This window comes from Bubalus kerabau, chromosome 3 (assembly GCF_029407905.1).
Source record: "Bubalus kerabau isolate K-KA32 ecotype Philippines breed swamp buffalo chromosome 3, PCC_UOA_SB_1v2, whole genome shotgun sequence".
NCBI classification, from domain to species: Eukaryota; Metazoa; Chordata; class Mammalia; order Artiodactyla; family Bovidae; genus Bubalus; species Bubalus kerabau.
The window spans coordinates 116,565,449-116,585,760 of NC_073626.1; the positions used below are offsets into that span (position 1 = coordinate 116,565,449).

At 46.5% G+C, this 20,312-nt stretch overlaps 1 protein-coding gene across 4 annotated transcripts in view; it reads left to right on the forward strand.

Annotated features, from left to right (window-relative positions):
* TMEM163 (transmembrane protein 163) overlaps positions 1-20,312 on the forward strand; it is a 270,249-nt gene that overhangs the window by 242,458 nt on the left and 7,479 nt on the right. For all 4 annotated transcript variants that reach the window (XM_055572764.1, XM_055572765.1, XM_055572766.1 and 1 more), the window contains one exon: positions 16,940-17,051. In XM_055572764.1, coding sequence (XP_055428739.1) covers positions 16,940-17,051 — 112 coding nt within the window. The remainder of the gene's footprint in view (positions 1-16,939; positions 17,052-20,312) is intronic.

Below are 20,312 nucleotides of genomic sequence, written 5' to 3' on the forward strand. Positions count from 1 at the left end.
ATTATTGTTATTATTGAGGCTTTTTTCTTGCCATCTCAAATATTTTATAGTTTTTGTTTTTGGAACATTTTTCAAAATTTGTTTTTTATAGAAAATTGCCCATTTTATCTAGGCCTTCAAATTTACTGCATTAAAGTTGTTTGTATTATTCTCATATAATTTAAAGATCTCTAATTCATCAGTACTTCTGTACCCTCTTATTGCTTGTGTTTTTTGATGCTCTTTTTGTCTCTGAAGCTAGCTTGCCAAAAGTTTTACCTTTAAAATAAAATCTGCTTTTGATTATGTAGATCAAGTTGATTTGCTTTCTAGTTCATTAAGCTCTCATCTTTATTTTGTTCATGCTCACTTTTGGGGGGTGATTAAGTGAATTTCATGTTTGTCTCTTTTCCTTTTTAGGTTTTGCTGTTGGCATATTGTTTTTCTTTGTCCAAACTATGGGAGAGCTTTGTTTCCAAACTATGGGAGAGACAAACATTCATTCATGTAAGGAGCTAGCAAAGTCCATTTGCCTAGAAGGGTGTTCTGCATGGTACTTTTCCACATTGTCTCTTTTAGGTGTTAAACTTTCAGATTTCGGGCTACCCTCTGCCATGTAAACTATGCCTAGTAAGCCCTTCTGATGTAGCCCCAGTATGTTTAAGTGTGAGGAACAATGCAGGTTCTTTAGTGGCTGATCCGCCCAATAGCTGCTCTTGGGGTAACTATCTGATGAGAGTGTGTTACCCAGTGCCATGGTCAATTGAACGTGTCAACTGGCTGTGGGTGCATATTAAGTTGCTTTAGTTGTGTCTGACTCTTTGTGATGCTATGGACTGTAGCCCACCAGGCTGCTCTGTCCATGGGATTCTCCAGGGAAGAATACTTGAGTGGGTTGCCACGCCCTCCTCCAAGGGAATCTTCCCAACCCAGGGATCGAATCTGTCTCTTCTTATGTCTGCCACCTGGGAAATCTATCAAAGCACAGGTTTTTTTTTTTTTTTGGACTTTCTTTTTTTTTTAATTTAATTTTATTTTTAAACTTTACAATATTGTATTAGTTTTGCCAAACATCGAAATGAATCCGCCACAGGTATACCCGTGCTCCCCATCCTGAACCCTCCTCCCTCCTCCCTCCCCATACCCTCCCTCTGGGTCGTCCCAGTGCACCAGCCCCAAGCATCCAGTATCGTGCATCGAACCTGGACTGGCAACTCGTTTCATACATGATATTATACATGTTTCAATGCCATTCTCCCAAATCTCCCCACCCTCTCCCTCTCCCACAGAGTCCATAAGACTGATCTATACATCAGTGTCTTTTTTGCTGTCTCCTACACGGGGTTATTGTTACCATCTTTCTAAATTCCATATATATGTGTTAGTATACTGTATTGGTGTTTTTCTTTCTGGCTTACTTCACTCTGTATAATAGGTTCCAGTTTCATCCACCTCATTAGAACTGATTCAAATGTATTATTTTTAATGGCTGAGTAATACTCCATTGTGTATATGTACCACAGCTTTCTTATCCATTCATCTGCTGATGGGCATCTAGGTTGCTTCCATGTCCTGGCTATTATAAACAGTGCTGCGATGAACATTGGGGTACACGTGTCTCTTTTCCTTCTGGTTTCCTCAATGTGTATGCCCAGCAGTGGGATTGCTGGATCATAAGGCAGGTCTATTTCCAGTTTTTTAAGGAATCTCCACACTGTTCTCCATAGTGGCTGTACTAGTTTGCATTCCCACCAACAGTGTAAGAGGGTTCCCTTTTCTCCACACCCTCTCCAGCATTTATTGCTTGTAGACTTTTGGATCGCAGCCCTTCTGACTGGCGTGAAATGGTACCTCAGGAAACTATTAGCAAGGTGAAAAGGCAGCCTTCAGAATGGGAGAAAATAATAGCAAATGAAGCAACTGACAAACAACTAATCTCAAAAATATACAAGCAACTCCTACAGCTCAACTACAGAAAAATAAATGACCCAATCAAAAAATGGGCCAAAGAACTAAATAGACATTTCTCCAAAGAAGACATACAGATGGCTAACAAACACATGAAAAGATCTCAACATCACACATTATCAGAGAAATGCAAATCAAAGCACAGGTTTTTAAAATATTTTATTAAATGTCTGTTAACTGATTTCCTTTATGATCTATTTTATATTTTATCTTATGTTCCTAAAGTCATTTTCTCTGTTCTCGTGGGCTAGTCAACTTCCCAAGGCAGTAGGTACACTCCCTCAACTCTGTCTTTTCTGTGTGGTAACCCCTCCTTCAGCTGAGCCTGGTGAGCCCAGTGCAGAGACCCTTTATTTTACTCTCTGCAATGAGTATGCTTTCTCTCCTGCTGGGGAGCAATGTCATCACCCTCTGGGAAGTGGGGAGGGCTGTGGGCCTCTGAAGGACATAGTGAGTCCTCCTGCTCTTGGTCTCAGGTCTTTCCCGCCTTTTCCAGGAGTGCCTAGTAAGTAGCTTTGATTTTTGAGCCTTTGGGAGTTCTGACATCTTGTTTCTCGACCACCCTCTCTGTGCTAGAGTCCACCATTCCCTGTACCTCTAAGGCAGCTACCATTCTTCTGTTATCCCTTCTCCTGTGTGCTTTGTCCTTATGGGTTCATGCCTTAAAAAAGAAAAAAGAAAAAACTCCTGTGCTACCATTCAGTGGCCACAAAAGCTGACTATGTGTTTTCAATCCACCATCTTTAACTGGAATCCCTTCTGATTTTTAGGCATTTTCACATATATGAAGCAGTCCTATTAGCATTGTGAATTATCCCTCTGCTTTTATTTAGCCAAACTTGAGATTCAGGGCCATTTCTTCAGGTGAAGGGTGATAGATTTTCAGTCGGATAGATAGGGGTTTGAATACTATCAATGTCATTGACTGGTTGTGTGAACTGATCATAGGGGCATGAATTTAACCTTTCAGTTTGGAGGCCGTAGTTTCAACTGAGCAGGTATCTTCTGATAATTTAAAATAAAGTAATTTGTTAAGCCTTAGGAAAAGAGTGTTGTCTCTAATGGGGATTGATAATAATATGTGCTTATATGACTCAGAGGGTAAAGCATCTGCTTGCAATGTGGGAGACCCGAATTTGATCTCTGGGCTGGGAAGATCCCCTGGAGAAGGAAATGGCAACCCACTCCAGTGCCCTTGCTTAGAAAACCCCATGGACGGAGGAGCCTGGTAGGCTACAGGCCATGGGGTTGCAAAGAGTTGGACATAACTGAGCAGCTTCACTTTTCCTTTTTTATATGACTGTTATATAAGGAACTCTCTAGTCTGATCCTGGAGTGTTGATGTGACATTATTGGCATGGTATTCATACTAACAAAGGGAGCAAAAGCAGTCAGCCAGCAGATTGTGCTTCCTTTGCAGAACAGAGCTTTTCAAGGGTGGCAGAGAAGGCAATGGCACCCCACTCCAGTACTCTTGCCTGGAAAATCCCATGGACAGAGGAGCCTGGTAGGCTGCAGTCCATGGGGTCGCTAAGAGTCGGACACGACTGAGGGACTTCACTTTCACTTTTCACTTTCATGCATTGGAGGAGGAAATGGCAACCCACTCCAGTGTTCTTGCCTGGAGAATCCCAGGGATGGGGGAGCCTGTTGGGCTGCTGTCTATGGGGTCGCACAGAGTCGGACACGACTGAAGCGACTTAGCAGCAGCAGCAGCAGCAGCAGCAGCGCCTCTGTCATGAGGGTTTAGCTGAGGGGATGTTAACTTGGTCCTGGTTTTAGGGAACCCCAGAGGTATTAAAATACCTGGTGATGATGGGCAGGAAGATTGTGAGCCCAGCAGGATGGCTCATCTCAGATCCTGTGGCTTTGTCCAGGGATTAGAGTGCTTGCTCCCCAGTGAGCCTTGTGCTCCTATCTTGTATCAGAAAAGAACAATCAGGGAATTCCCCGGTGGTCCAGTGGTTATTAAGACTTGGGCTTTCACTGCTGTGGACCCGGGTTCAATCCCTAGTCAGGAAATGAAGATCCCACAAGCCACAAGGTGTGGCCCCCCCAAAAAAAAGAAAGGCAAGAAAAAAAGAAAATGACTATCAGACAGATGCTTCGCTTAACAGAAGCCAGGCTGCGTCTGGGAATGGAAGCCAAGCACTTCAGAGTGCCCTCTTGTCACTGAGGCAGTCGTGGTGCCTCAGTCAACGCTGCCTGTCTGTCCTCTCCTGCATCCTGTGACCCCGCCAGACTCAGTTTCATGATGCCCATGGAGCCAGACATCTGCTTCCCTCCTGCCTCCCTCTGCAGGGGCTCCACGGTCAGGTTGGCCAGTGCAGCCAGGAACTGCCAGGACTCCAGCTCCCAGTCTGTCCTGTAAGCTCGCCAGTGACCCCGGCATCCACTCTCTGCAGAACCTCCTGGCTGCTAACCTGGTTATCTAAACACCAACTCTCTACCCTTCCAACATCAGAATGGCTTGATGCTAATTTAAAAATTGTGAAGTCATTTAATGTGACTCCGTGGCAATTTGTCAATATAATTTAATAACCAGGGGAAATTGCAGGCTTGTGCTTGGTGTCGTTTCCTCCACATCTGCCATCTCTCATCGGCCGGGGTGGGGCGGGGAAGGGGGCGATGAAAAGATCTAGGGATGAAAGTGACTTTTAATTTCACCTGGGGCCATAAATCGATACGCATTTCTTATTCAGCCAGCACTCGCATTTCCCTGGGTAATTCTAGAACACTTGTAGTGTCAGAGGGTTTGAAATTTGTCCTCATTATGAAAGCAAAGGACACTTTTTTTTTTGCAGACATAGCAAGTGAGCCTCCACACTCTCCCCCACCCCCAGCTGCCACACAGCTTATGAAAAGGGAGAGTGTTGGTCTCCGGGGGAATAGGCAGTCTGAATTTCCAGACATGACCTCTGGTTGGTGTTAGTGGCCACAGCTCCCTGTGACCTGGCATTGCAGCTAACAGTGTCACCTATGATAAGGCATAAACTGAGTATAGGAGGTGACAAGTGGCACTGCAGAGAAAACGGCAGTGCCGCCAAATGTTCTTCTGTGAGCAATACCAGGAGTCAAAGTGCTTTGAGATGAGACTGTATGGGGAAATGTGGGGGGTGGCAGGGGGGAGCGGAGAAACTCAGTGTCGCAGTGTTAGAGACTGCTGCTGGCGCTGGCCAGCCAGAAATGGCCCGTTTCATGTGATGATGTGGATCTGTCAGAAGGTGAGTTGGATTTCCAGGTGTCAGTTCACACCCCCACTTCCCTGTTGATATACAGGACATTGGTGGGAGTGATGAGGGCGGGGGCCTCAGCCGTTCTGGCCGCTGTCACAGTGTCAGTTACAGTCTGCTGTGTGCTGGAACTGGCTCAGTATTTATTTATTTGGCTTTGTTCAGTCTTAGCTGTGGCGTGCAGGATCTTTGTTCCCTGATGAGGGATCTTTCACTGTGGCTCATGGACTCTCTAGTTGTGATGCTCAGGCTTCGTTGTCCCGAGGCATGCGGGATCTTCCAGGACCAGGGATCCAATCCATGTCCCCTCCGTTGGTAAGTGGATTCTTAACCACTGGACCACTAGGGAAGTCTCAGTTATATTAACTTTAAATTTAAATAGTCAATATGTGTTTAAATGTGAAAAGTGCTATCAGAAAAAACAGGTTAGAATATAGGGGAGGATTATTAGTCAGGGACCATCAGAAAGCAAAGAGGAACTAAAGAGCTTCTTGATGAAGGTGAAAGAGGAAAGTGAAAAAGCTGACTTAAAACTGAGCATTCAAAAAACAGAGATCATGGCTTTTAGTCCCATCACTTCATGGCAAATAGAGGGGAAAAAGTGGAAACAGTGACTGATTTTATTTTCTTGGGCTCCAAAATCACTGCAGGTGGTGACTAGCCATGAAATTAAAAGAGGCTCGCTCCTTGGAAGAAAGGCTGTAACAAATCTACACAGTGTATTAAGAAGCAGAGACATCACTATTCCAACAAAGAGCCATCTAGTCAAACCTGTGGTTTTTCCACTAGTCATGTACAGATGTGTGAGTTGAACCATAAAGCAGGCTGAGTGCTGAAGAATTGATGCTTTGAAACTGTGGTGCTCGAGAAGACTCTTGAGAGTCCCTTGGACAGCAAGGAAATCAAACCAGTCAGTCCTAAAGGAAATCAACCCTGAATATTCATTGGAAGGACTGAAGCTGAAGCTCCAATATTTTGGCTATCTGATGTGAAGAGCTGACTCATTAGAAAAAAACCATTATGCTGGGAAAGATTGAGGGCAAGAAGAGAAGAGGGCGACAGAGGATAAGATGCTTGGATGGCATCACTGACTCAATGGACATGAGTTTGAGCAAACTCAGGGAGATGGTGAAGGAGAGGGAAGCCTGGTGTGCTGGAGCCCATGGGGTCGCAAGAAAGTTGGACATGACTTAGTGACTAAACAACAGTCTCACCAAGAAGGTGATATGTGAGCTGTGATATGACAGAAGTAGCGGAGTGAGTAGAAACAGCACGTGCAAAAGTCCTGAGGCAGGAGCACACTCTGTGTTTGAGGAGCAGAGAGGAGGCTGAAGTGGCTGGAGCTGTGTGAGAGAAGGAGCAAGCGATAAACGTGAGGGCAGAGGAGTCAGCTTCGTCCAATGGGTTTAATTTGGTTTGATTTCACTGAGACGAGCTGGAAAAGATCATCATACTATCAACAGCATCAACTTGTCAGTATTCTTATCTACCAGGTCAGCAGGCTATGTGTGGCGGGCAGCGCAAGGACCCTGTGTCCTCCCAGAAAAAGCTGACTGAGACCCGGATCTGGCTGACCATGGTCTCCTGAGCTAGTGTACAAGTCACACGTCAGCACAAAGATCCTCCCCAGATCAGCTTTTATCAGCTCTGCCCTGATTGCTTTTGAATCCTAAAATTAGCCTTGTTGCTGTATTCTAGCCTGGACTTAAAGAATTAGAAGGGGTTGGTGATACCAGGCTGCTGAGAAGGAGGCAAAGAGTGCTGTCTTTGGGGAGCCACCTGCTCTTCCCAAGCCTGTTTCCCCTCCTGAAGCATGGGTTATATGACCTGTGCTTTTCCAGTTCCAGTGCTCTGTATTTTTCAGACCACTTTATGTTTATACAGACAGCATGCCCTCCCTTATCTGGTGGTAGGCCAGAGTTGGGGGGCTGGTGGTGGTGATGCTGGCCAGTGTGGGGGGTACTGGAGAGGGGGTGCTGGGGAAGGAACATGATCTCTACGGTCTGATCTCTTGGCTGAGACAGGATTAGTCTTGGCATAAATCAGAGTTTGCGGTGAAGAGTTTTTCATACTGCAGGGGTCTATCAGGTTTCTGGAATTCCTCTCTGAATGATTCATCCCACTGAGTAAAGGTGTTTCTTCTTCCATTTGGGGATCAACAAAGTTAGAACATTACAGAGTAAAGGCATTACTGGCTCTTATAAAAGACATGCCCCTCAGATGGACTGACCATTATCACATGCTCTCTGGAAGGTAGAGGCCTTGCGGAGGACAGGCTGAGGGGGTGTCTTCTCCTAGGCTGGTCTGAAGTTTGGGTTGGGAGTCATGGGTGATTGCTCAGACAGGCAGGAGGCACTCTGCAGGTCTGGGGTAGGCCATGGGGTGGTGGGGTGGGCCTGGGGTGGCAGCCACAGTCAAGTCCTCCTGTCCCACATCCCTGGCTGCAGGCAGCAGAGGGAGATGTTCAGACCCGGCTCGTGTCTGGCATCTTCGAGTGTGAGTGAGGCTGTGAGTGTCTGTCAAACCAAGATTCTTCTGATGTCGCAGAATTTCAGGCTTGCCCTCACTGATGTCCTCTGTCCAACAGTCCAGGGTCACAGTTGGTGCTCAGGAACTGGGGTGGTGTGTCTTCCCACTCCGAGGTACATTCCAGCATCCCTGTTTGATCATGTGGAAATCAGCCAGCTTAACCCTCTCCTCTCCCCACCCCCACCAACCCAGGCAAGCGTTTACCACTTAGATTTTTAAGCTTATGCTCCGTACTTCCACCGAGGGTCAAGATGACAGCTATGTGGATAAATGCTTCTGCAGCTTCCATTAAAACTGCTTGTAAAAGACTTTGTTGATTATGATTTTGGTGTCTCTCTCTGCAGCATAGTAGTTCACAGCACAGATTTTTTTTTTTTTTTTAATTGCAATGGGTATAGCTCCTGGGGGGGATGAAAAAGGACCTCTCCACACAGCTCACAGGAGAGGGGGACGGTGAAGGAAGGTGGGGTCACAGGAGCTGGGAGAACATGGTTCCAGGGGCTCATGGAGTGGAAACATTGTCAAGAAATGCTTAATAGAGGAGCAAACACTGGAGATGAGTCTATAAAAGGAAGTTTACTCACCCAGATGGTGGAAACACATCAGTGGAGGAAATTCATGAGACTCAAAGGCAGTCCATCTGGGTACATTATTCCACCACTGACCTCTCAAGCCTCTGATCTAATCTTTATTAGATTAGATTAGATCTCTGTCCTGACAACGAACATTATGTCCTTTATAATAATGTGCATATGCTGAATTGCATGAATACTAGTAATTATTACCTCAGGATCCCTGAGATAAATTGCTTTTGCTTTTTTTTTAAAATTAGTTTTATTGAGATGTAATGTACATACAGTAAAATTCCACTCATATATTTTGATGGGTTTTGATAGATGTTTATAATTACAGAGCCAGCACCATAATGAAGGTAGAGAATATTTTTGTCACTCCAATAAGTGCCATCATGTACTTTTGTGGTCATCAATTAATTCCTCTTCCCAGCTACTGATCTAGCTGTCAGCATGGTTTTCCTTTTCCAGAATGTAGTAGAAATGAATCATGAACTGTTGACTCTCTCATGTCTGCTTTCTTTTGCAACATTTGCTTGTCAAGTGCAGCTGTGTTCTTACTGAATGCACCGCTAGTCCTTTTTCATCGCTGAGTACTATTCAATTGCCTGGCAATTTACCCATCAAATAGATATCCATTTATCCACAGTTCATTTATCCATCACTTGTTAAACATTTAAGCTGTTTCCAGTTTTTGGATGCTATGAACATGGTAGCTAAGGACAGTGGTGTGCAGATTTTTGTGTGGACTTAGGCTTTTTTTTTCTCTTGGATAAATACCAATGAGCAGAATTGTTGGGTCCTATGGGCTTCCCTGATGGCTCAGACAGTAAAGAAACTGCCTGCAGTGTGGGAGATGGGTTCAATCCCTGGTCTGGACAATCCCCTGGGGAAGGAAATGGCAACCCACTCTGGTATTCTTACCTAGAGAATTCCATGGATAGAGAGGAGCCTGGCGAGCTATAGTCCATTGTGTTGCAGAGTCAGGCATGACTGAGCGACTAATATTAATATATGGTAAGTCTATATTTAATTTTATAAGGACTGGCCAATCTCTTTTGCAAAGTGGCTGTGCCATTTTATATTCCTACTCACAGTCCAGGAGAGTTCCTGTTGTTCCAAATAGTACCACAATTGATATTCTTTCTCTAGTTTTACTAATTCTAATAAGTATGTAGCAATATCTCATAGTGGTCCTGATTTACATTTCCCTGTTGACTAATGATGTTGGCTGTCTTTTCATCTGCTTATTTTCTAGTCATGTATCTTCTTGGTGAAGTGTTTGTTCAAAGCTTTTACTTGTTAAAAAAAAAATTGGGTCATCTGTTTTCTTCTTATTGAGTTGTACATGCTCAAGTCCTTTAACAAATGTGTTTGCAAAATTTCCCCCAATCTGTGGCTTTCCTTCATTATTTTAATAGTGTCTTTCAAGGAGTAGAAATTTTTAATCCTTTTGGTTAGAGGGAAAATGGTATCTTGGTGTAATTTTTGTTTCTTTCATGAGTGTGTTTAAGCATCTTCATATGTTTACTGCTACTGCTAAGTCACTTCAGTTGTGTCCGACTCTGTGCGACCCCATAGACGGCCTCCTACCAGGCTCCCTCATCCCTGGGATTCTCCAGGCAAGAACACTGGAGTGGGTTGCCATTTCTTTCTCCAATGCATGAAAGTGAAAAGTGAAAGTGAAGTCGCTCAGTCGTGTCCGACTCCTAGGGACCCCATGGACTGCAGCCCACTAGGCTCCTCCATCCATGGGATTTTCCAGGCAAGAGTACTGGAGTGGGGTGCCATTTAACATTTGCTTAATTATTGTGCGTGTCTTTTGCCCATTTTCTATTAGTTTCTTGGTCTTCTTTTGGATTTCTAGACTAGGGAGACTAACCCTTTGTGATAACATTTTTCCAAGTATGTATAATTTATCTTCTGCATATGTTTTAATTTTCCATGTAGTCAAATATATCAATTTTTATGCCTTTGAGATGGTTATAAAGCCCTTCACCACTACAAGGTCATAAAGAAACTTGCCAGAATGAACATGACTTATGTCGTTTTAACCTTTAATATACATTTATCCTCGGCTTCTGAGTGAGTGGCTGGTTGTCTGGAATCTTTCTTCACTTATTTCTATCCGTTTAGTAATGACCCAACTGTGAGAAACCACGGTGACCCAGCACTGCAACAGTGGAGACAGAATACCTAACGAGGAAATGCCTGTCCCCCTGTTTGTACAGGGTCCACAGTCAGTAAGGGTGGCCATGGTCAAGGTGTCCTGGTAAGGTTTACAGCTGGGAACACATCCAGGTCCTGCTTCCAGCTGAGTGACCTTGGGCAGGTCGTCTCACTGCTGTGCATCTGTCTCTCCACCTTTCAGATGCTGCTTGACTGGGCAGTGAGGATTAAGTGGGACGTGACAGGCGCGGCTGCACTTGGAGAGAAGCCATCAGCGGTGCATACCTACTCGGGTCTGCAATTTCTCTTCCTTATGTAGCATTTACCTTATGTACCAGCCGCGTCTCATCTGGCTTCCTGACTCTCAGGAAGGTTACAGTCAGAACCATCTTAACTCAGGATGACATAACAAAATGCTGTGGACTTGGTGGCTTTTATTTCTTATGGAATTTATTTCTCATGCTTCTGGAGACTGGAACTCTGAGATCAAGTTGCCAGCAGGGTCAGTACCTGGTGAGGGATTGCTCCTTGGATTCCAAATAGTTGCCTGTGAACTGTTACCTCACCTGGCCTTTCTTCATTGTGTGTAGGTGGAGAGAACGAGAGAGAGAGAGAGAGAGTTTTTCATCTTGTTATAAGGACACTAATACCACCACGAGGGCCCCATCCTCATGATCTGATCTTCTTCTGATCACCTCCCTCATCTCCATCTCCAAATGCTATCACGGTGAAGATTAGGGCTCCCACATGATGCATTTGGGGAGGACACAAAGGTCTATAGGAGGGACCGATGTCTTGAGCAGGCTGATGACTGCTTCTCTGACATTATGCTCATGCTAACCATAGATGTGGAGGCTGGGGGAAGAGAGAAGACCCAGGTGGACTCTGGCTGGGAGACTCCCAGCAGACTTCTAGGATGTTGAAAGCTGGTTTAGGGTGAGGGCATTGGCAGGTCTGTGCCAGTCCAGTCCTCCATGAGACTGGCCACAAAGTTTATTTTGTCTGAAGCAGATCAGTGCAGCTGTGGTGGGCAAAGCCCTGTAGCTCTTGATGAAGCTTTGAGGTGGCCCCAGTCTCTGTTTTCCCAGGCTTGAGGAAGGCAGATGTTCTCTCAGAGCTGATCCTGGGAGCAGACTGGTTGGTGGGAATAATCCACAGACATGAAAACCCTGAGTTTGGCACATTATCTTCTGCACTTTTAAATATATCATTTATTCTGTGCCAATCCCTGTTGGAGCATTTCGGAATATCCTTATGAGGTAATATGTGAAGCTTAAGCAGGGAAGCAGAACCACTCTTAACTGGTCAGGATGGGGCTTTGTTTCAGAATGGCAGGAGGCTCCTGCTTCAGAGTCTGGGCCTGAAGTTAGCGGGGCTCCCCAACAAGAGGGAAGCAGAGCAGGACTGCCAGAGACCCTGAAGGAGCTGCATCTGGGTCTCAGGGTCTCAGCCTTAGGGACACGGGTGATCTGATCTGCAGAAGAAGGTTTTGGCATGAAACCACACACTGAGCACCTGGCCCAGGACTCAGAGAGGCTGGAGGAGGGGAGCCAGGAGAGCTGGCAGAGCTGAGGGCCTGGTGTGGCCCTTCCCCCTCCACTAAGAGGAGCCAGTGGATCAGCAAGCTGTTCCCTGCAGCTGTCTTCAGGGACAAGGGACCGCTGCATCACCTCCACTTTCCAGATCTCCTGCAGATGTCTCTGCTGGCCGAGTGTGGCTTGGAAACACCTAGCAAGGGGATTCTGGGAAACAGCTCCAGCTGATCCTTGTGGACACACTACACAGCCACCAGGGGTGGTAGATTTTTTTTTTTTTTTTTGCATTTTATAGGTGCTTACAGGGAGGGAGGTTTGGTGACTTGCCCAGAGTCACAAAGTTATTAAGTGAGCCTTCTGCTTGGGTGCCTTTAATTATCATATGATGCTTCTACTTTATTACATCAGGAATCCCCTGCTCTGTTCCTCCAGTATTCCAGTCCATGGAAAGCTTCTCCAAGGTAAAGGGTGGGTCCTGAGGGCTCCTTCACCCTTTTAAAGTCACCACGGACACCAACCACAGTTTCTCTTATGCTTCTTTACATTGCACCGAGTGTGGTTCTCTCTAGGTAATGAATTCCCTGTGTTTCCTGTATAGGAGTACTTACCATGCTGTGTCTGGGGCTCACCATTAGCACCTAATGTGGCTGTTTGGTGAGATAAGTTAGCTTGTGGATCATGCATCTTGTGCCATTAACAACAATTACGACATTTAACTGCATACCAGCTGCCTGCCAGCGGCTGTGGTTATCACACTGCTCTTTGTGGAAGAGAAAATTGAGATCTGAGAGCCTCAGTTTGTTTCCCCAGTGAGAAGTGGCGTCTAGTTTGAGCAAAGATCTGCTGGTGCCTCACTGCCCTTTGTCAGCCAAGTCTGCATTCAGCAGTGAGCTCCCCAGGTGAGCAGAGCCAGGGGAGGACCAGCAAAGCCCACTGGCTCTTCTCGAGATGCATCTGGGGGTGGGAGGGGTACCCCAAATCCCAGCTCCCTGGGGCTTAGATACGGTGAACGCATCTTTCTCTGTCTCTGAAAAGGTAGGGATGAGGGTTTTGTGGGCAGACTGGGTGGAACTATAAAGGTTTCAGGCAGGGGGTGAGCACAGTGAGAATTCAGCTCCTCAATCTGAGGTCTCACCGTACTTACTGTCTCAATCGCCCAGTTTAGGCTTTTTGAATCCTGTCTTCATGTGGGTCTGTGTTTGTATGTGATTCCTTATCATATTTGCATTTTTTCTTATGCATTGTTGTTGTTCAGTCGCTCAGTTGTGTCCCACTCTTTGTGACCCCATGGACCTCAGCACACCAGGCTTCCCTGTCCTTCACCATCTCCCAGAGTTTGCTCAAACTCATGTCCATTGAATCAGTGATGCCATCCAACCATCTTATCCTCTGTCGCCCCCTTCTCCTCTTGCCCTCAGTCTTTCCCAGCATAAGGGTTTTTTTTTTTAATGAGTCGACTCTTCACATCACATAGCCAAAATATTGGAGCTTCAGCTTCAGCATCAGTCCTTCCAATGAATATTCAGGGTTGATTTCCTTTAGGATTGACTGGTTTGATTTCCTTGCTGTCCAAAGGACTCTCAAGAGTCTTCTCCAGCAACATAGTTCAAAAGCATCAGTTCTTTGGTGCTCAGCCTTCTTTATGGTCCAACTCTCACATCTGTACATGACTATTGGAAAACCATAGCTTTGACTCTATAGACCTTTGTTGGCAAAGTGATGTCTCTGCTTTTTAATACACTGTCTAGGCTTGTCATAGATTTTCTTCCAAGGAGCAAGTGTCTTTTAACTTCATGGCTGCACTCTGGTTTCCTCAGTGATTTTGGAGCCCAAGAAAATAAAGTTTGTCATTGTTTCCCCATCTATTTGCTAAGAAGTGATGGGACCAGATGCCATGATCTTTGTTTATTGAAAGTTGAATTTTAAGTCAGCTTTTTCACTCTCTTCTTTCACCTTCATCAGGAGGCTCTTTAGTTCCTCTTCACTTTCTGTCATTAGAGTGGTTATTGATATTTCTCCCAGCAGTCTTGATTCCAGCTTGAGCTTCATCTAGCCAGGCATTTCCCATGATGTACTCTGCATAGAAGTTAAACAGGATGACATTATACAGCCTTGATGTACTCCTTTCCCAGTTTTGAACTAGTCTGCTGTTCCATGTCTGGTTCTAGTTATTGCTACCATCTCGCATAATTAGACTGAGTTCCCACATGAAGAAAGCTTTGATTTGGGGAGTGGAGGGGGATCCTTCCCCAACACCACCCCTAACCCCCTGTTATGTAACTGCCGTGCACAGTCCATGCACAGCAGGGACTTGGGATCTGCCAAGAGGCCAGGTTTGGCATAGTCCTTACTGATCTTTTGAGGAACTGAAACTTTAATACAGTGACTATTCTAAAAAACTGCAAAATTTGGGATAGTTTTAGATTTATGCATCAGTTACAAGGACAGGGTTTCCCTGATAGCTCAGTTGGTAAAGAATCCACCTGCAATGCAGGAGACCCTTGTTCACTTCCTGGGTTGGGAGGATCCTCTGGAGAAGTGATAGGCTACCCACTCCAATATTCTGGCCTGGAGAATTCCATGAACTGTATAGTCCATGAGGTTGCAAAGAGTTGGACACAACTGAGCGGCTTTCACTTCGCTTACAAAGACATTACAGAGAGGTTCCGTATGCCCTTCCTCCAGCCTCCCTTAATGTTAACATCTCATGCAGATAACCAAGGTGCCCTTCCTCACACCACGAGATGATGGTGATGTTGTTCAGTCACTAAGTCGTGTCCAACTCTTTGCGACCCCATGGACTGTAGCCCGCTAGGTTCCTCTGTCCATGGGATTCCCCAGGCAAGAATACTGGAGCGGGATTGCCATTTACTTCTCCGGGGGATCTTCCCAAACCAGGGATCCGACTCACGTCTCCTCCATTGGCAGGTGTGTCCTTTGCCACTGAGCCACCTGGGAAGAACACTGTGAGATGACAACGCTGTTAACAGAACTCCAGCCTCTGCACTGAGTTCCCCAGATTTCCTGCTAATGACCTTTTCTATTTCTGTGGCATTTTATCCTCACATCTCCTTAGCCTCCAACCTGTGACGGTTTCTCAGTGGTTCCTTGTCTTTCATGATCTTGACATGTATAAAAAGTAGTACTCAGGTGTTTTATAGACCATCCTCAATACTGTTTTTTTTTTTTTTCCACAATTCAACTGAGGTTATGGATTTGGGGTAGGACACCCAGAGGTGTCCTTCTCACGTCCCATCCCATCGGGAGGCATGTGGTAGCAGTATCATTGTGTGTGGACATGCTCACCTTGCTCACTCGCATGGTTTCTACCCTATAAAGTTATGGTTGGGTTGGCCAAGAAGTTCGTTTGGGTTTCTCTTTAAAATGTTATGGAAAAACCCAAATGAACCTTCTGGCCAAACTTGTTTTTCCTCTTTTCTGTATTCTGTTAGATTCGAGTCATGAGTTGAGTTGACATGCAAAGGACCAGGGGATTAGGCTGTGCCTTCTGAGGGGATGCAGTGAAGGATTTGTGGACATATGTTAAGGCCAACTACCACTGATCAGTGTTGTGGAGGAGGTGCTTTGCAGGTACCCTGTTTCCAGCGAGGTGATTTTTCAAATCACTTTACTCAGATTTGAACTTGGGGAAGCAGGCTGTCTTCCTAGCTTTCTATTACCTGGTTATTTGAATAATAAAATGCTTAAGGAATTCTGTTCTTTGAGTATGCATGTGTGCGTGCTGAGTCGTGTCCAACTCTTTGTGATCCCATACACTATAGCTCGCCAGGCTCCTCTGTCCATGGGATTTTCCAGGCAAGAATACTGGAGTGGGTTGCTATTTCCTTCTCCAGGGATCTTCCTGTCCCAGGGATTGAACTCGCATCTCTTGCTTCTCCTACATTGGCAGACAGATTCTTTACTGCTGCACCACTTAGGAAACCCATTCTTCGAGTACATATGATGCTTTATCAGATTTCTGCTGGCAGTGGCATTTTCATATTGGGGGATCTGGAGCCTGCATCTCGTGGGAGTGATGCCTGGGAGCCCTAAGCTGAGAGTTTCCATGGGCCCTGCTGTCAGGCAATAGATACAGTGCTACTCGCTTTGGCATGTGACTCACTCACTTGCTTCCAAAGGTGAGCTAACAACTTAGAGGAAGTGCTAAGATAACATCAACAGCAAACTATATTTTTAGATGCCTTGTCCCACCTTGAAAGCTATATTTGAACTTCCAGTTGCTTCTGTGAAGTTAAGGAAAGAATACAGCCAGAAGTAGCCATATTGATCAGCTGTAATTGACCCTGTGGAAGTTAGGTTGGCCCTGTTCTCAAGCCGGTGGTCTACTTACTTGTTCCAAACTTTGCAATCAGCTGCTTTTTGACTTATCCTTGGAAAACTCTACATAGAAGTTACTATTGTTAGCACTTTGACCAACTCTGTTATTGATTAATGATTGCCAACCATTTTGGCAGAATAGTGGGAAGGGAAGTCTCCTACAGGAAAAGAATATGTAATGGGTTTCTGAAGTTTCTAAAGAAATATAAATCTGGATTTTGTTTCTGATCATCCTTTTCAGTTTCTGGTGACACAGGTAACTGAGGTATAAAAGCAACAATACACTCCCATCTGGCGGCAGCATCTGTTGTTCTTCAGTCACTAAGTGACTCGGCCCCCTCGTGGACTGTAGCCCACCAGGCTCCTCTGTCCACGGGATTTCCCAGGCAAGAATACCGGAGTGAGTTGCCATGCCCTCCTCCAGGGGATCTTCCCCACCCAGGGATCAAAGCCACATCTCCTTCACTGGTGAGCAGACTCAGAAATACTGCTGAGCCACCAGGGAAGCCGGAGTGGCAGCAAACTCAACTGTTAATTCTGGGAGCAAAGGCCAGTGGTTTGCCGATGATCTGCTCTGGCATGCTGAACCATTGAAATCTGGAACTTCCTTTTCTAGGATGATTTCCTGTTCAGCGTCTCCATTTTAAGTGGGATCCTGTGCAGCATCCTGGCTGTGCTGAAGTTCATGCTGGGGAAGGTTCTGACCAGCAGAGCACTCATAACAGATGGTGAGTAAGGCCAGTGCGCCTGGCCTCTGGGGGCTGAGCTCACAGTGACGGAAGGTGCTGTTTGGGTCACTTTCAGCTGCTCGTCTTGCAGAAGAGCTCAACAGCTTGGAATCTGTTCCCCACTGTTCTCCCTTCCCCAGGCTGTTTCATGATTCTCAGGGTTCCCTATCAGGGCAGATGTTTTGTGCCTGGGAATTGAATACGCTCTTTCTAAAGCACCTCCACCCGGACCTCCTAACAGGGTAACTCAGGGCTTGCCTCCTAATCATAGAGCACGAAGGGCTTCCCAGAGTCTTGTTTGTTGTGCATCACTCCAATACCTGTGGCGGATTCATTTTTATATTTGGCAAAACTAATACAATTATGTAAAGTTTAAAAATAAAATAAAATTAAAAAGAAAAAAAGTAAGCATCTTCCCTGGATTCTATGAAGGTCTGGTGCATGCTCCACACCCATTTCCCCTTACCTGGGAATTCAGGTAGCAGTGACCAGGGCTTCGCTGGGGAAATGAGCCACGTGTACTTTTCTCAAGACCCGAACCAGCTTGACGTGTCCCTCTGTGTCCTGTGGGTCAGGAGGAGCCTCCTGTGTGGCCTTTGGGCGGACGGAGAAGGCTGTGTGAAAGTAGGAAAGCACGGTTCCGTTTTTGCACACTAGTGCTTGCTTGTAAACTAGAAACGTGATGAACACAACCTCCCGGCTGTTCTCGTTCTCTTTATCCCAGAGCGTGTGAAGTTTCTGAGGGTCGGGAGTAGAGACGTGCACCCCTGTGCTCTGGGGTGAGCGGTCACAGGGTCCTAACTGGTGGGCTGGTGGATGTACCTGCACAAAGTAGAGCAGAGATTGTAAGATTTTTTTTTTCCCCCTTAGCCGTACCACGAGGCTTGTGGCATCTTTATTCCCTGAGCAGGGATTGAACTCAGGTCCCTGGCAGTGAGAGCACTGAATCCTAACCATGGTCCACCAGGGGATTCCCATGATTTCTTTTTAAAGAACCACTCCCTGCTCCTCAGACTCTCAGAGTTCCCGCCTATGTGAAATATGTGGATGCAAACATGAGTGGGCGGCTGCATTTCCTTAACATGAAGGATGGAAATGCGGGCCTGGGGGGAGGCTGCACTGGTCAACACAGCGTACATGCTAAGTCACTCAATCATGCCCAGCTTTTTGCGACCCTATGGGCTGTAGCCGACTCCTCTGTCCATGGAATTGTCCAGGCAAGAATACTGGAGCGGGTTGCCATTTCCTTCTCCAAGGGATCTTCGCTACCCAGGGATTGAACCCATGTGTCTTACGTCTCCTGCATGGGCAGGTGGGTTCTTTACCACTAGTACCACCTGGGAAGCCCTGCATTATTCCCATAAGTCTGTCCTACATTACACCCTAAAGTCACGGAGCCTCTGTGCTGACAGAGCATCAGCACTTTCTCTGTTCGGTTGACTACAGCTGAGATGCTGGACTGGAGGCCCCAGCAGTCAGACCATGCCCCCCAGCTGCCAGGCAGGAGGCCCTGTCCCCTCCCCACCCATGACCCTGAGGCTTGACCCCCTTCTTCTCAGAATAGTGGGACCTCTCCCATGACAGGCGGCCTTCCTTAACATTTTAAGAGAAGCCCCTGATGATAAGTATGTGTTTTCTAATGAAGTGACTCCGGATTCCATAGTTTTCACCTACAAAACCATCCAAACACATAAGTGGTCTTCTCATCTGCCTCCTGAACCCTCAGGAAGGGGTCATTACAAGGAGGAGTGAATAGTTTAAGGGAAAATTGTCCCACAAATAGGCAAAGCGGAGACAGGCACTCCTCAGGCAGAGGGAACCGAGGTGGGAGGGAACCTGTGGCCTCGGGAGGGGGTCGGGGGGTTCTTGTGGGGAAGGGTCACAGGGTGAGGGGCCCTGCCAAGCGGGCAAGGGTGGACCATTCGGTATGCCAGGTCAAGCGCGGGATTTTGGATGTTTTGTTAAATATTTAAACAGATGAGGGGGTGACATGGTGGATGTTTCTAAATGATCCTCCTGGCCAACAAGGTGGAGAACAGAGCAGAGCAACTTCTGGGAGGGAGAGGTCTCTGGGGAGCCCAGGGGGTGGTGGCCTCAGTGGGTGAGGGCAGAGGGCTGGGATGTGGGGGAACTGAGGAAATGTCGGTGATGTTTATAAAGTGGGCAGAGCTCAGGGATAAACAGGCCGTGGAGGTTGAGGAGACAGAGCAAGGCTGTTGCGAAGCGTGGAGGCAGCACCCCACCCCCAAGCCCACCCCAGGAGCCTCGTTGCCTGGGCGTAGGGGGGAGGTTTGGCACACTCTGCAATCCCTCACGTAGTGGGAGTATCAGCAAAATATGCAGTAGTAATTATAGCCTCCTGCTAATTGCATTGTCTGGGATCCTGATTTCCCTCATTCATTGATTAGCAGAACCATCTGTAATTATGTCCTCACTTGGGGAGGTAGGGGTCAGGCTAGGGTTCAGGAGCCCGGCCTGCCGTTCATGTTGGCTTGGCCCGGGGCAGGGGAGCAGGCCAAGTGCTTTCTCTCCAAGAAGGAAGCAAGTCCAGCAAATTGCTTCTGGTGCCGAGAGGCCAGCGGGTCTCACTTGTCACCTGGTGAGGCAGCTGCTTCCCAGGCTGGAGTTGTGTGTGAAATGGGTGGGGCCGTGTGTGCACTGGGCCAGGCTGACTCCACCAGATCCGGTGTCCCTGGGTCCTGTCCTTATAGTCAGGAAGCATATCTCCCGGGAAAGAGGGGTAGCAGGGTGCAGGTGGATTCCAGACTTCCCCATGCTGTGCAGGAAATCATGTCTAATTGGGTTTTCTTGCTCTGGATATTTAGTGATGTGATAGCATGCGATCATGGCTATCAGGACTAGGCTGAAGCTGGCTATGTATTATTTAAGACAAAATGATTTTGTGCAGGAAGTTAATACTACAAATCAGACAGAGGAAGATTGTGGCAAGGTCCCTGGGGGCAGTTCTGAACCCTCGAGGGGCCAGGGTTCTGGCTCCAGAGCTGCCCGCAAGACAACTGGAAACCTCTCTGAGTTGAGGGGCCTGGGCTGACTCTACCCAGAGCCTGTGGTGCTTTTCAAGTACATGAATAACTTTGAATCAGAATTTTCTGCATGAAATCAGTATGTGCTTAATTATATAGATGTTTATCTAGTCATTAAAGCCAGACCGTTAGAGCCTCTAATCAAGATCGCCTCACACATTCTTATGTGTTCTGAGGTGATGACAGCATTTACCTTTTGCAGCTGCTCTGAGTGTTT